Genomic DNA, 17006 nt, shown 5'->3' on the forward strand with positions numbered 1-17006 from the left:
TATCTGATCCACTTATTTTCTTTTATTTGGAGTAGATACTAATCAGGGCACTCTAGAGAGGTTTTAGATGGTGCACGTTGATTGAATTAGATGGCATATCCCATATTTGTTAAGGAGGAATTCTTGTTACTCCGAGAGATCCATTTTCTGGGATACCCTGATATTATTTTGACTTCTTGAGTTCACGGGCTTATTTATTATTAATATATAATATGCATGCATATGTGAAAACCAAAATCATTCAATTAGCTTTAACTAGACTGTTTTTATGATCTCTATGGCATAATCAACCAAATGGAATGCATCTTAAGCAGCACCAAGCCAGACTCCCTCGGTCCCTCCCCCTAAAAAGTTAGTAAATGCATGAGGTTGCAGTAGGTTTCTTCTCTTGGTTCATTTCATGTGAACATTTCTGTGAGTATTCTTGTGAAGCGTAACAAACTGTTGAATTATGTAACTCTGGTGGGACCCTTTCATACTTTTGACCATGCTATTTTCTGGATGCATTATATTTTCTTGCGTCATGTGCTTGAAGTTGTGTGGCCTACTTCTGTTTGTTTAGTTTTTTAATAAATTATTTTCTATGTTAGATTTCTGCTTCTCATATCACTTATTCCTGATATGTGTAACTGCACATTTGTTTTTTAACATATTGTCCAATTATTGATTATTGATGTTATCATCTTACTTATCAGGCTGTGAACCAATTATGTAGTCACTTTGAAGCCTATAGAGATATTCATAAGATCATTGAACTCAGGGAGAAATTTAAGAGCATAAAGCAAATTCTCAAGTCACATGTATTTTCTGATTTCTCAAGGTATGTTACTAATTTCTAACTCTCTTCGGCCTTTGGGTAATAGAATATGAGCTGGATACACATTTTCCATTTTGATTGCTCAATTGCATATTTGGTCATATTGGTAGTTATAACTCATTATGTATTTCACTATTTTACTTCGTTGAATGCGGATATGTTTGTATTCTATGAAAAGGCTTTTGTTTAACGGGGGTTTTCAACTTCCTGTTCTCATTCTCAGCTTAGGTACTGGAAAGGAGACAGAAGAAACTAATTTGCTCCAGCAGTTGTCTGATGCCTGCTTAGTGGTTGATGCGCTAGAGCCCTCTGTTAGGGAAGAATTGGTAAATAATTTCTGCAGCCGGGAGCTTACATCGTATGAACAAATTTTTGAAGGAGCTGGTGCGTGAAATTATTGCCAACATGATTTTATGTTGATGTATATTTATTGTTACTAATCTTCAATTTATTACATCTTCATAGAATTAGCAAAGTTAGATAAAACGGAGCGAAGATATGCATGGATTAAACGACGAATGAGATCAAATGAAGACATCTGGAAAATTTTTCCTTCTTCATGGCATGTTTCTTATCGGCTTTGTATCTTGTTCTGCAAGAAGACCAGGTATGATATCTTTGTTTAGCAGCAATTTAATATAATCTATCAATGATGCTTTACCCATTAAGAGAAGCCATGGCTATGGTGAAAATGCTGCTCCATTTAGTGTGTTCTGGTATGATATAAGATTACAAAGTACATTTGATGCTGATCCATTAAATTAAACAAGGAATAATTATAATTTACTTCTTACAAATCAATATGTCCCCATCTTGTTGGAGCTGATATTTGTAAGGTGGATTTTATCAAGTATAAGATGTTATAATGTGTGCTTATCATGTGTGTGGATTATTTCTATCGGATGTGATGTTATCCAAAATAAAACAGGTTTTGGGTTTCATTGAATTTTGCCACTTTTTGTGTTACTTTTAATTTTTCAGCATCATTAGTTGGAAAATATTGTTGGGCTTACAGTATATCTCATTGCAGGAAACAACTTGAGGACATTCTTTCTAATCTGAAAGAAAAGCCAGATGTGGGGACCTTGTTGCTGGTAAGCAGTGGATTTGGTCAGGCATTGAATGATTAACCACTGGCTTTGTTTTTATAAGTATTGCTTCATGCTTCACTTGATATTATGCTATGCCACTATACCTCCATGTTATGCTCGGTTTTTCTTGAGCATGTAGTTTTTTCTGCTTTGAAAGTCTGGAATTTCATGTGTTACTTCAGAGTTTCTTTGCTCATTCTTGCAGGCATTACAGCGAACTTTAGAGTTTGAGGATGAGCTCGCTGAGAAATTTGGGGCAGGCACACAAAGCAGGGAGATCGGGAATGAGATTGAAGAAATTGGAAGAGGGGTAATTCTAGCAGTAGTGCTTCAGATATCCGGAAGAAGTATGAAAGGAAGCTTGCTGCACATCAAGGAAGTGGCAATGAGGTAGGTATTCTAGAATGTTGAGTTGACAATACTTATCCATAACAACTATTCATATTTGTGGTTATCAAATGACCATTATGTTTTGGTTTTGTATTGACAGGAAAAAGATGCAAATAAAGATTTGGCAGTGCCTGGAGCTGGGGTATGTAATAATTTTATTTCTCTTTCTTCAAGTCTAGGAATCAGATAAATTTCCACCTATTTTCTCATCTAGAGTTCTTATAACAACAACAACTGGCCTTATTCCACTAAATGGAGTTGGCTAAATGGACCGCTCAACTTCATTTTGCTTTATTCATAACCAACTCTTCTGATATACTATTTACCATAAATCTCGATTAAGTGTCCTTTTTGGTCTCCTTCTACCTTGCTTTATAGCATTAAAGATATCTGCTCACCCCTTCTTACTAGCGCTTTCATCAACATTCTTTGCACATGATTGAACCATTATAAATGATTTTCTATCATTTTCTTTTCAGCATATGCCATGTCAACTTGTCCTTTTATATGGTCATTCCAAATCTTATATTTTCTTGTGTGATCAGATATCCATCTCAGCATTCTTATCTTTACTACTACAATTTTATAATCTTTTGGACTAATATTTTTGAATGCTCTTATGCTGCTCTTTTTAAACTAAGTTTGTGTTTTTGGGGAAACTCTTCAAACCCATTATGCTAATCTGATAGAACAATCTGATAGAACCACTTTTGTTACAAAGACCTATAAGAGGAAACTTAGGAAGATGCAAGGGAAAGCAACTTTCTGATGATCGGAGCGTTGACCATCAGACTTGTAATGTTAGGGAGAAGAAACAAAGAATTAGAGTTGCTATAGGCCTGGTCTAGGAGAGGGCAGTATTGGTGGCTGTGAATGTTACCTTTTGGCTTATAGTGGTTGGAGTCTCCTCGCAGAAGGAGTTCATATTCTGTATTTTGAGTGTGATGAGGAGAGACTGGCCTCTCAAATGCCAGTGGCTTGCGTTATGTCTTCTGAGTTGTTCCGTGTTTTGAGCACTAGTTTCTGTTCTTAGAGATATCTGGTTGTAATAGCTGAAGAGGGTTTTGACCAGAACCAGTGGGATCCCTTCGTAAATGTTATTTTGCAGCATTGAATATCAAAGCTACGGATTTCCCTCGTTTATCTCTTGTCCTGTCCTTGTATTTTTTTTCCTGTTTCTTATTAGCAGGACTCTAACCCAATCATTGTCCTCTTAATATCCTCTCTAGTCTCTAGTGTAATATGTAGCTACAATCTTCCATGTTCTGAGTTTTTCTTTTCATTCCTTTTTGGTCTGGTTCATCAAAGCAATCCTGATAAACACTTGGAGTGGCTATTTTGACAGTTCAACTTCCGTGGAATCATTTCATCTTGCTTTGAACCTCACTTGACGGTATATGTAGAATTGGAAGAGAAGACGCTGATGGAAAATCTAGAGAAGCTTGTTCAGGTGATTTTTGTTATTTTGTTGGATTGTGTTCTGTTATTTGCTTGTCACTTTCTCCATTGAATAACCTTTTATCTTTAATAGGAAGAGACATGGGATACTGAGGAGGGAAGCCAGAATAATGTTTTATCCAGTAGCATGCAGGTAAGTCAAGTCACTAGATCTTTAATATGATCATGTTGGAGCTTCTATCCATGCATTTTCCTTTTCTTTTTTTTTTTAGTTAATACAATTAAACATGCACCCAAACATGTTAATGCCGGGCTCGAACCTGAGACCCTATCCAAGCGTGATTTAGAATCCTTAAAAAACTCTCAAATTTTGCTTTTGTTCTTGAAGTTAGGTAAATCCAAGTATGATTTAGAATCCTGATTATACTAACTACAATTAGGAAGATTTTCCATTAATGCTTTTTTTTTTTGACTTGTGAAACAAGTAAAGGTTTTTCAATAGATATGAATAACTATATTTTTAGAAGTCTCTAATAATCTTTCCCCACTTTACCAGTTTTTATCCTGCAATATTTTTACCTAATTAGTTTTCACTGTGCTATATAGTTGTTTCTTATCATCAAGAGGAGCTTGAAGAGATGCAGCGCTTTAACAAAGAACCAGACACTATATAATTTGTTCAAGGTAATTTTCTAAGTATAACTTTTTTCAATTTTCAGTCATTGATTAACATAAATTAGGTATTTTGTTTGATATTCCGTTCCCTTTCTCATAGTTGCTTTTTTCCTACATCAACTAGTCTGCTAAATGTGTGGTAGAAAGGGGACCAATTTCTGGTTGTGACGTTGATGAATATTGGAATGTTAGAGGTCCAAGTTTTTGTATTTTATGAGTTTTTGCTTTTAATCTTAGGTTTTCTCAAGAATTCTTAAAGCATATGCTACAAAACTCTTTACAAGACTACCCAAGGGGGGCACAGGAATTGTTGCCGCTGCCACAGGCATGGATGGACAGATAAAGGTATAATGTAATAGGGCATTTTCTCCCATGATTTTTTTGGCAACTTGATATTGTTGTGAAACATTTTCTTTTTCCTTCTCTGATCTTTGAAAATGTTGAACAGACATCTGATAGGGATGAAAGGGTGATTTGCTATATTGTCAATTCAGCTGAATATTGCCACAAGACGGTCTGTTAGTTTCTTTAACACTCTTGTTCTGGTTTATGTTGTACACATGCTATTTTAGGTAACTGGTTATTATGCTTTGCAGGCTGGTGAACTGGCAGAAAGTGTTGCTAAAATAATTGATCCTCAATATGCGGATGGGATAGACATGTCAGAAGTTCAGGTAGCGATAATTTCTCAAATGAGGGGGACATTTTCTTGTAAGTCTTATTCTAATGGAGTCAAACAATCATGCAGGATGAATTTTCAGCTGTTATAACAAAATCACTGGTCACCCTGGTGCATGGTCTCGAAACCAAATTTGACATTGAAATGGCTGCAATGACACGTGTTCCATGGGGTACCCTTGAAAGTGTTGGTGATCAATCTGAGTAAGCTAGTTTCTTCATAAACCTGAACCTGTTCCTATCTCTGATCAAGTTTATCTTTTAATTGTATATAGTTTTCGTGTAGGTATGTTAATGGTATAAATATGATTCTTACAACTAGCATTCCTGTACTCGGAAGCCTTCTTTCACCTGTCTACTTTCAGTTCTTTCTTGACAAGGTGATTATTCTTGATTTAAGTTATGTTTTACAGAAATTAACCTAGAAGTGGGGGACATTCTTTTCTAACATAATACATGTCATTATTAGACTATCCTTGAATGTTTTTGTTTTCAACTTTCAATGTCTCCAATTTCTTTCGTATTGCTGGCTAACAAATTTGTGTGGTACAAAATATTCTTAACATGGAAATCAGTGTGATGGAATTTGTGAGGGGCTAGGTCCTCCCTCAAGTTTTCCAATCTTTTGCCTTCATTTCATCATCAGCCCTTTTCATTTCCACTTTCTTGACAAAACCCATTGAAAAGCTTTAACAGACCTGATACAACCCTTTCAACTTCATCCTGGGAGGTGGTAATCAGTTTAAATTTGGAATCCAGTCCGCATATTTGTGTTTGTTTAAGAAATCTGTCTCCGTACTCTAGCATTTTTCGTTGTTCTGAATATTGACTGAACTTGAGGAGATCATAACTCTTTATAGTTAATCAACTTAGTTCTCAGCATTCATGAATTCAGTTGTCTGTATTAAGTCTGTTTTCTGCTTTTATATGCAGCTTGCATCTTCTCTTGGTCCCCGCTTTTATTCGAATATCTTCAAATGCAGGCAAATATCAGAAACAGGAGCTCAACAGGTACTAGCTGCTTTCACTGTTTAAGCTTCTAAATTTTTTCCTTATATCTTCTATATTTATCCAGCTTCTCTCCCAAATGCTGAATCTGAAAATCAAACTGTCTTTATCTAAACGGATCCTTACATGGCTTCTTAATATGGCTGGAACGTTTCTAAATAAAATGTGTGATTAAGCACATTCTTGTACCTTTTTCTTGAAGAATGACGTTTTCCAAATGCTTGCAAGATTGTTTAAGTCTTATAGGTTATCTAGTTGGCTTCTCTTGAATGCTGAATTTTGAAATGGTGTCATCTTCACCTATTTTTCCTGTCAAGTTAATGGTGTGCCTAAGGTTGTGTAAAGCAGACTTTGGGTACCGTTCCAAGGTTATCTTTTGTTATGAGTTGTACATAAGAGAATGTCTGTTATGAGGGTTGTTAAGGGTAGCTAAGGTAGTTAGGAGTGATCCTAGCTCTATGTATGTACCAGATGTAAGTGTAAATGTGTGAAGAAATGAACAAAAGTTGACTTTGGAATTCACTTTGCATCAAGTGGTATTAGGGTGGTTTCCTTCCCCTCTTGGGTGAAGCGGAAGCAGGGCATGCTTGAGTCCAAGGGATGGAGCTTGAAGAGTTTCAAGTGTTTATACAAGATATATGAACAAGCCTGAAGGAATACATATGGTCAGGTTGCTTGTGAATGAGATGCGTCCCATCACTTTTAAAGAGCCTCAGGGCATGAAAGTTCAAGAAGATGATCCATTAATACTAGCACAAGAAGAATATCGCAAGATGCAAGTTGGATCAGAAAAAGGCAGACCATGTGCCAGCTGAACACTGAGATAGAGGGAATGTTAGTGGAAAGGAAAGAAAACATGAAAACAAAGCCACTGTCCTCACCCTCTTAACTGATGCTTTTCTCTGGCTGGAGAATACCCAGTCAAGATTTGGAAAAGAGGAAGAAAGGTAGTTTTCTTGGGCGAGCAGTTCATAGTAAAAGAACGGGGAGAGCTGCAATTGCTGATTTCCATTGTAGTGTAGAATTTCTGAAATCAGTGATGCTTGAATTTGAGTCACCAATGTAGTAACAAGTGCCTATAATGAAGTTCTGGATTTAGTTTAGGCCAACCTATCCCATTTTCTTTGTATTTTACTTTCAAAATGTTAGATTCTTACCTCAGTTCTGCTAAACTAGATGAAAGGCATTATCTTTCAAAGTCCTTCAGAATGTTGAAGTAGAGAGGGGATGGGGTGAAATAGGGAGGTCTAGTGATAGACTTACTTGGCTTGTTCTAAATATTTATCTGATTAATATATCTTTTTGCTCCCTGAGTTTAGTGGCATAATTTACTTGGTGGAGAACTTATTTAGTGCACACCAATCTTGCCTTCTACTACCTTATCTTTTCCTCATCGATTTTGCCTTCTACAATCTTATCATTTCCTCTTACTGTTGATCTATATTTAGATAAATTGACTGACTTCTCTGTTAATGCAAGATCATTTTAAAACCTCCAAACATACCCTCGGCTTTAAGGGAGAGAGTATGCGACTAGAATGAAACCATCGTCTAATGTCCTGTGCTTGATGCCAACAGAAGATTGTTTATTGAAAGAAACATTGAAAACTAATGCATTATTCCCAGCTTGTATTTCACTTGAAAATCTTTTTCTTTTCTAGTGTTCTTTGCTTTGTTCTGTATTTCATATTCTTCATCATCAATGAGAATAAAATTGATCGAATTTTGTCTTACAATAATTTAAGCTGCCTGATGAGGTCTTGAATTTTATGATGGAGACGTGCTTATGCTCTGATGCTTTTGCAGATGCTATTGGATACCCAAGCTGTTAAGACTATCCTTCTAGAAATTCCTTCCCTTGGTAGACAGGTGATTTAGCTCATGCAAATGCAAATTTGTAGTCACAACAATTATATTCTGTTTGGGCGCATGTGTCCCCTGTGTTGATTTCTGAATCACATATTTTTATTACTTACTTTTCGGACTTCTATGGCACTGATTTCACTTACTTTACTGGTGACATATTGATGGCCTTCCTCGCACTTCCTTGATTTAGTTTTGAGCAGAGCAATATCTACTGATAATTAAACTTCCCAAAAGAACAAGCTTTTTCATGACTATTGTTTGATATTGGAATCAATCGAATGATGATGATTGGAAAATGAAATGTCTTAGTTTTATTGAATTTAGGGAATGACAGATGGCCAGATAGTTACCTTAGTTTGTGCGGTGCAAATCATTAATATGAAGTAGCTACAATAGAGAGGAATTGTCGCATTTTCTGAATTAATCCCAAGATCAAGCAGGAAATGAAAACTGGCTCTGTTGAAATGCTTGGAAGATAATCTAATTTGTGGGCTAGACAAAGGTTACCTGCCTGCAATCTATGATTTTGACGTACTTCCTCTGGTTCTTATTATAAGAGCCCTTTTAGGAGAAATTTTTGGTCCTTTCTCAATGAGTATCAAATACCTTTTTCCACGTATACCCACATTTAATGAGGGTAGTGAGAGAATAGAAATTAATTTAATGTTGGAATTTAGTGTAATTAATGAGTGCAAGATTGGAGATTACTTAATTTTATGACAAATTTATTGCTTTTAACTCTTTTTATTGGTACGTGTGAATTAGTCAATGGATTCTTATTAAAAGGACCCAAGGGAGTACTTGGCTTGGCTGTGTTAAATAGTATGGAGCATTGTATTCTTAGTCTTCACATGTGCAGTTATCTTGTGCTTGTCAGGGGCTTGTTAATTGTTCGCTGATCATCCTGACTAACTTTTGATTTTCTGCAACAGACATCAGGTGCTGCTAGCTATTCGAAATTTGTAAGTCGTGAGATGAGCAAAGCAGAAGCCCTATTGAAGGTTTGTTATTAGTTAGTTGGAAGATTGGAAGACTATTATTTCATGCACGTCTAGATTCTCTCCCTGATTCAAGGTTGTGTAAATCACTCTGTTTAGGTTATTCTTTCGCCCGTTGATTCTGTAGCAGATACATACCGGGCACTGCTACCTGAGGGTACACCCATGGAGTTTCAGAGAATACTGGAGCTCAAGGTTAGCTCTTCTACTAACATATATTCTATTGCATTATTTCTTTGGCCTGGTCTAAGATGAAAGATTGAGGGGGCCATCATCTTTGAGTAAGTCAAGGTCAAGGACCTGTGATAAGTTACTTCTAATTGGGTACATAAAATGCATTTTATATGGTTATATTAAATGCAGGATAAAATGAAATTACAGTGAGCCCACTGCTAAAATTTTTTCTTAATCATAGTTTAACAATTGAGGATAAATGAGTTATGCTTTTCATATTCCGGCAATGTTATTGCATTGCAAACTCTTAAAAGTATAACGAGAAGAATAGTCTTGAAAAGAATAAGTATCATAGTGCTCAGAGTCTGTGGCATTAAACATTACTATTTGGTAATTTGGTGTATGTGTTAGTAGATTCAAAGGAATCTCTTGATTAAAAGCTACAACCCTTAACAAAGTTCACTGCTTAGACTGACAAATATTATTATTATTACTACTACTATTATTATGTTTAGGAAGTTAATTGAAGTATTGACTGACTGACATTGTAAATTACACTCATTGGTATGATTCTATAGAGCATCAATCCTTTCAAAGGAACATTAATTCTATTGTACATAAAATTTGAAGTGTCAATGAGCAATTTCAATGAATCCCACGAAACATTTACGACCGAATATGTTCTCACAATCTAATGTGGTTGACTGACCATTCAGCTGTTCAATTGGTTAAATATCTATACTTGATTCATTCTCATCTTCGTCGATGATATTATGATGCAAAGTTTTTTGAGTTTTAGATGTCCAAGATTGTTTTATGCAAGTTATTCATCTCGAGACTCCAGATAACTTTTGTGGCATGGTTTCAGGGACTTAAAAAGGCTGATCAGCAAACCATTCTTGATGACTTCAACAAACATGGGCCTGGAATAAAGCAAACTCAGATTCCACCGGCAGTTTCCCAGGCTGCTCCAGTAGCTCCATCAGTGCCTAGTCCTATTTCTGTTGGACTTATGGCTTCTAGGGAGGATGTGCTTACCAGGGCTGCTGCACTTGGACGAGGAGCTGCCACCACAGGGTTCAAGAGATTCCTTGCTCTAACTGAAGCTGCCAAAGATCGGAAGGATGGACCTTTCCGGAAATTATTTAATGCATAGGGAAGATTGAAGAGATTGTGATGTAAACATTTTCTTTGAAAAAAAATTGGGGTGGAAATCAAACCCCTTTCGTCAGTTATATTGTTCTAGCTTTTTCCCCCTTCACTGATTCTTGATGTAATTCTACTGTCCATATCTATATTTCCTTAGTCTACTGGAAAGCGATTTTGTGGACGGAAAGCCCCATCAAATTGCATATTTTTTAGTGGCTTGTTCAGTAGCTTTCGCCTGTTACGCTATCCTTTGTATTTTTTTGTCGTCATAAATTTTTGCAATTCTGTGTTCTCTTGTTTTTTGTTTTTGGAAGTTGTTTTGAATATGTGCGCAAACTGCACAGTGAGGTTTGTCTCGTTTACATTCCCCCCCCCCCAAAAAAAAAAAAAAACACTTCAGGCACTTTAGTATGGCAAGTTGATCCTAAAGACCTAAACATGTAGATTGTTAATTCTGCTCAAAATTTGGAATGAGTTGATTTAAAGTTGTGTTCTAGCTGTTCATGATACGCAATACAGATTATTAATTGTTCTTGTATATTTCATTTTACTCCCCCTGAGGTGACTTGGAATTCTGTGGACATATTCGTGTACATCGATAAGGGAATTGACTAGTAGTGTTCTTATAGTGAAGTAAAACAACGAATCTCACTTGTAAATTGATGGTTGACAAGTTACAAATTAGAAAATAAGAATATCAAATCCCTAAAAGTCAATATTTTTTACAAGTTAAATGGTTCACTTTCTTTCGTTGATTATTACAAAAAATAAGAAAACAAATCTTAGTTGCAAATTAATGATTGCAAAGTTGCAAATTAGGGAATAAGAGTATCAAACCATTAAAAGTCATAATACCTTTGATAAGTCAAATGGTTCATTTTCGTTCACAAATCAGCGAATCTCACTTGCAAATTAATGGTCACAAAGTTGCAATTAAGGAACATGAGTATCAAGCTACTAGAAGTCATGAAAATTATTCCTCCTCCTTCGTAAATAGACAATTCTCACTAGTAAACTAGTAGTGACAAAGTTGTAAATAAGGGAATATATTTATTAACATATGAGAAGTTATCGTATCTTTAACAAGATACATTTTTTTATTTTCTCATAAATAGACGAATATGACTTGCAAATTAGTGGGTCTGAAATTGCAAATTAAGAAATAGGAGTATCAAGCCATTTAAAAGATTTTTTATCCTTATTTTGGTAATTTTCAAATTTTATGGCTCTATTATTAAACTAGTTCCCTCCCATCCCCTCCCTTTCCCCCAGTCCAGCATGAGTATAGTTCCCAATAGATTATATGTTATTCACTGTTTTTATTTTACTCTGTCCATGGTTTTACTTGTTTTAGTTTCAAGTAGCTTCACATAAACTTTTTTTTTGGGGCCAAATCTTCATATAACGAAAATTAACAATTTATCAAAACATATTCATTTTTTTCCTTATATAAATGATCAATTATGACAATAATATTGAAAATAGTGTGGCTTCTTGGTAATAAATTCCAAAGTGCTTTTTCTCATTGCCTTTTTTTTTTTGTTGCCGAAAAAATTTGAGGGCCCCAACCAAACAAGTGATAAAATGTGAGAGCGCACCCCTCAGAGAGAGCCCGTGATGTGGATTTGAAATTCGGACCGTTGTGCAGTGCCAACGATAGCACAACGGTTAGTTTTCCTTCCTCTAGGACACGACCTTCACTCGTCCTCCCCCTCCTCCATTCCATCGTCGCTCACACCTTCTCTTCTTCCGAGATAGGTTGGCTTTCCTCTCAATTTGAGACTTCAAACTTCAAGCCCTCCGTTTCCCACTTCCCTCCTCTGAAGAATATACTCCAAACGGAGTGAGAGAGAGACTCGGCGATGCCAAATCAATTCTCAAACCGGAACTTCGATTTGGTAATTCTTCAGTTTTCTTACGCTTTCTCTGTGAATTCCCGTCAAATTCTGGGAGAATTGAATTGTCGGAGATAAACTTACTCATCTAAGGCTATTTTCCATTTTTTCGTCAATAGGGAAATTGAATTGAATGTTTGGCTGTGCAAAAATTCTTCGAAGATGATGCAAGAACATAAGCAGCTCAAAGTTACAGAGAAGTCCAATTCCGCGATGGACATGGTTACGGATGTTGCGGCTCCTCCTCCACCTCCTCTTCCTCCGCCGCCACCCTCGCCCTCTCATCAACGGCGGCCTAGGGTGAGGGAAGTGAGTTCTAGATTTATGTCTCCTGTGGTATCTTCTGTACAGAGGCGGCCACGGCAGCAGCAATCCGAAGTAGATCCCTTGAGTACTGCTGATGTGAACCGATCTATAGAAAATTCGGAAACTCCATTTCCTTTTGGATCTCAGTGTAAATCAAATGTAGTAAATACGACTGCCACTATACAGAGAAAACAACGAGCTGTGAAACTCTTTAAGGAGAATGGTGGAGGAGGAAGAGTTGAACAGCAACCTCCTCACCCTTCAAAGTCCTGTTCTGGGAGGATCGGAAATGGTTTTACCTCACCCTCCTTGAGACCGGACACTCCAACAGTAACTGTATCCTCAAGATACAGACTCATTTCGCATCAGCGTTCTGCTAGTATGAATGCCACAGCTGCTTCAAAACTATTGCAAGCAAGTGGGATGTCATCGGGAAGTCAATCTTCCACTGCAAATTCATTTAAGGGCAACATTGGTTCGCCCCAAAGGGAAACCAATTCAGTGTCTGGGGATACTTCTTCGGTATGCTCTGATGACGAAAATCATAGCAACTCGGAGGTCAACTGCAGCATACAGTCACTTCCAGAATTTCGGTCGTCTGTGCTGGAGGGAGAAATGTTGCCTGCTGTGTCTACTAGATCAGTGGATGAGAAAACTGGCAATAAGGGTGCTGTAAGAAGTAGTGGGGACAGTTTGAAATTCCCCACAACACCTTTCTCACGTTCTCTTAACCCGTCATTATCAGGCAGTGAGCATTTACTAAATCATTCCATAAGGGGCAGTGAGAAGCATGTGACTTCTCTTGTCAAGCAGTATGCAAATTCTGCAAAAGTTGGAGGTCTTTGTTTGCCCCCAGTAGCTCCGTGTCCAAAACCGGGGGTAGATACAAAGAAAAGTAAAAAAGGTTCCAATCATCAGGAAATCGTGCATAGCCTGAGATTGCTATATAATCGTTATCTGCAATGGAGATTTGCCAATGCAAAAGCAGAATCCTCATTGAAAGCTCAGCAAGGAGAAAGTGAGGTGTGTAGCCTATGTTTCTTACCTAATAACAAGTTCATAGCTTAAGAGAAAACCTTTATTATTTGTGTGGGTAGTTCTAAACTTCTAGTGCTGTTGATTGAAGGAGAATTTAGCAGACATGATTTGATGATTGGCAAGATGTGGGTCTATAGTTTGTTTAAGCTATAGAACCTCATTAAAGGAAAGGCTAAAGGCCTAAATGATATAGATTATAGTCTGAAAGGAAATTTTGTAATTTCCAGCAATCTCATGAAAGACGTGGCACAATGAATAAATCCGTGACATATGATCTATTGACAAATTTTTTTCCACAGCTCATTTTAATTTTAGTTTATGTTGAGTCTTTTACTTAAAGTATAATTTTATGGCATAAGTACTGAGAACTTTTATACATGAAGGTATTATTGTGATTAACTATCCAGATTTTTGTTGCTTAACCATCTGGATTTCACTCTACGTGCATAATATGCACTTGATCTTTTAATCAGTCTGATTTAGATTACAAGTCCTTTTATCCCATCTTTGGCATTTTGCTCACGTTTCTCTGGTTGCTTTCCCCTTCCATGTTTGGTAATTCTTGCAGAAAGCACTTTATTCTCTGGCATTGAAAATGTCAGAGTTACGTGATTCTGTGAACTTGAAACGCTTAGAAGTGCAGCTTTTGCAGAGAGCAAAGACTTTGTTAATAATTCTTGAAGCTCAAGTAAGACTTCCGATGCAATTTTTTTTGTTTTTGTTGTGCATCTAATTTGTGCATAGGGCATTGCCTTTTTGTTTTTTTGTTTTTTGTGCATATGCTTTTGCACTGGAAATTACATTACTCATATCAGTATTAATACTTGAGTAAATTTTGTTTTTGCACATAATCCTAAGCAACTAATGTCTTCTAAAGGATGCATAAGATGCAGCTTATCCTGAGGCCTCTGCTGATGTCCGTAGAGGGTCTAGATCCTCTCAGAATCCTTCTTTCTCCTTTTTTTTTCCTCTCAGAATTTGATCTCCACCTTTGGATCAAATAATGAATAGTTCAGATTTCATTCTTTATAAAACTATTATTATATAACATTGCATAAATAGGAGAGGGAAGGTGGACATCTGCTTTTTAAAATATTAAATCTGAACCATCTATTATTTAATCCAATGTTAGAGATGAGATTCTAAGAAGAAAAGGAGAAAGAAGGATTCTGAGAGGATCCAGATCCGTCTGTAGAGCACAAATTGTTCATACCATGTACTTGGTGTTTAATTTGTGGATAAGACGATGCTAGTTTTTTTTTTTTTTTTTTGGGTACAAAGAAGATGATGCTATTTTTGTTCACGATAAAAATACTTCTGGGAATTTTATTACTTATTGTGGTATTACTACTTAAGTCTATAACCTTTTTCTTTGAACGTCATTTTAAGAAACTAATATCCTCTAAAGCTATCTCTTTGAAGAGTAGGGCCAAGTTAATTGTCTAATACATTTATCATGTCTGTGACTGTAATTTTAAGAAACTAGCATCCTCTAAAGCATGCCTCTTTGAAGAGTAGGGCCACGTTAATTCTCTAAAACATATATTATGTCTCATATTTTGTTTTCTTTTTCATGATTAGAGTGCGTTCTTGTTTTAGTTTCTTCCACTCCTCCCTTTTTTCATTTGCTTTTTCTTAATCAAATTTAATCTTCTGTTTTGTTTCTTCAAGAATTCACATTTTATTTGACATAACGATGTCTATTTCTTTCCTCCAAGCATGGTTTTCCATTTATTTGTTTAAAATAAATTATTCCTTGATCATTCTTTTGGTCTTGTTAACTTTTTTTCCACTAATCGTATCACAGATCCCTCATTTGGATGAGTGGTCCTCTTTAGAAGTAGAGTATTCTATCTCCTTGACTGAAGCAATCGAGGCATTGTTGAATGCCTCAGTGCAACTTCCAGTAGGTGGGAATGTGAAGGTATGATTAGGAATCCTCTTCTTTTCTCTATTATCCATTCACACCTTTTTCTGGATTTTATGCGTTCTGCGTGCTGCAAGTTTTACTTACCTACAAAATATTCATTCCACAGGTTGATGCAAGGGAGGTGGGGGAGGCGATAAACTCAGCCATGAAGATGATGGAATCAATTGTTTTCCATGTCCAAAGATTTACATCACAGGTGCGTAAAGACAGTTGCTATTAAAATTACAAGAAAATACACAGTTTTCTCAAACTATTTGCTAACGTCTTTTTTGTTGTTAGCTGAGGTTGAAAAGTATGTATCGCAATCTTGTGCATTACAAACACAATTTTGAATAAAACAAAACAAAACAGAAAGTTTATTCTATCAAATCCAGCTAGCTTATGCTGGAAAAATGGACGCAAGTAGATGTATTTTGCATTTTTACTTGTACTTTGTTGATTGTATTTTTAGACATTGCACTGATAAAAGCCTGTCAAACTTAGGTTGAAGAAACGGACCTATCTATTTCAGAATTAGCCAGGGTTGTTGGTGGAGAAAGAGCTTTTATTGGAGAATGTGGAAGTTTATTGGCAAGGGCATATAAATCACAGGTTTGTTTCCTGCTGAAACCAGTCATGCTGGCATATTCCTATGATAGACACCTCTACGGCGTATCTATTTATATCATAAATGTTTAGAAACTTCTCAAAGTGGAACTTTTAAACAATTGGAAATTTATCCGGGAGGCGGTGATTATTTCATATTAACTTGGGGAATTTGTGAGTTTTACAATCATCTATTACCTTTGGGAGTTTATTTCATATAGAAAGATACGGGCGGAATGTTCGCACATGGCTACCACATTTATCAGTTTTCTTCTGAATTTACAATAAATATGGCCTGCTTTTCAGGTGGAAGAGTGCAGTTTGAGGAGCCAACTTATGCAAATCCATTCAACCGGCCACAAAGCTAAAACAGTAGAATTATAAGCACAAGATATTTTCATTCTTGGTCCATACTGTGGTTGTCCTTGCGATGCTGCTATTCTACTTATTCAATATGACATCCACCGAGAGAAAGTAATCACAGCTGAATTGTGGTCTGTGCATATATGTGATGCTGATTTGTTCATAGCTGAAGAGACGGAATCAACAGTACGAGAAGCCATATGGATCTATTTCTCTTTTTTGTGTTTGGAGATGATCCATTCACTCATTTGTGGATAAGTGAGATATGTTTGAGCTGTGTTTATAGTTGCAATGCATGTGCAGAGCTCAGTCAATGGCCACTCTTTCCTTGTCTCACTTATCAGATGGCAATAAAAGTGAAATGACATGTATACAAATTTTGTCATCTATTCAATCGGAATCTACTTGGATTTTATTTTTTTGCGTTGCTTTCTTAAGAATATCCTTATTCTTGGCTTTTTATTTGTTTTTTTTTTTTTTTTTGCCAACTAGCTATTTTACTTGTTAATTATTTTGAATAAAATACGTTGACATCTCTTTAGGTAGCTAAAATTATAGGAATCTCTCATCTATTTTCGAAATCTATACTTAATTCTAATTTTTAACATCATTAAAAATATTAAATTGAAAATTGAAAATCTATACT

General features: G+C 36.1%; 1 protein-coding gene and 1 pseudogene across 1 annotated transcript; both read left to right on the plus strand.

The window, feature by feature from the left end:
* Nucleotides 1-695: 695 nt before the first annotated feature.
* LOC114749767 (vacuolar protein sorting-associated protein 53 A-like) lies at nt 696-10535 on the plus strand (annotated as a pseudogene).
* A 2280-nt stretch (nt 10536-12815) lies between these two features.
* LOC114749770 (protein ENDOSPERM DEFECTIVE 1) lies at nt 12816-16669 on the plus strand. Its single transcript, XM_028938307.1, has 6 exons — nt 12816-13467; nt 14051-14170; nt 15290-15406; nt 15519-15608; nt 15896-16003; nt 16304-16669. The coding sequence occupies exons 1-6, from the start codon at nt 12826-12828 to the stop codon at nt 16379-16381; spliced, it is 1155 nt and encodes a 384-aa protein (XP_028794140.1). The 5' UTR covers nt 12816-12825; the 3' UTR covers nt 16382-16669.
* Nucleotides 16670-17006: the final 337 nt, after the last annotated feature.

Source organism: Neltuma alba, unplaced genomic scaffold (genome assembly GCF_004799145.2).
Source record: "Neltuma alba isolate B1F8T4 unplaced genomic scaffold, ASM479914v2 tig00006169_pilon, whole genome shotgun sequence".
Taxonomy (NCBI): domain Eukaryota; kingdom Viridiplantae; phylum Streptophyta; class Magnoliopsida; order Fabales; family Fabaceae; genus Neltuma; species Neltuma alba.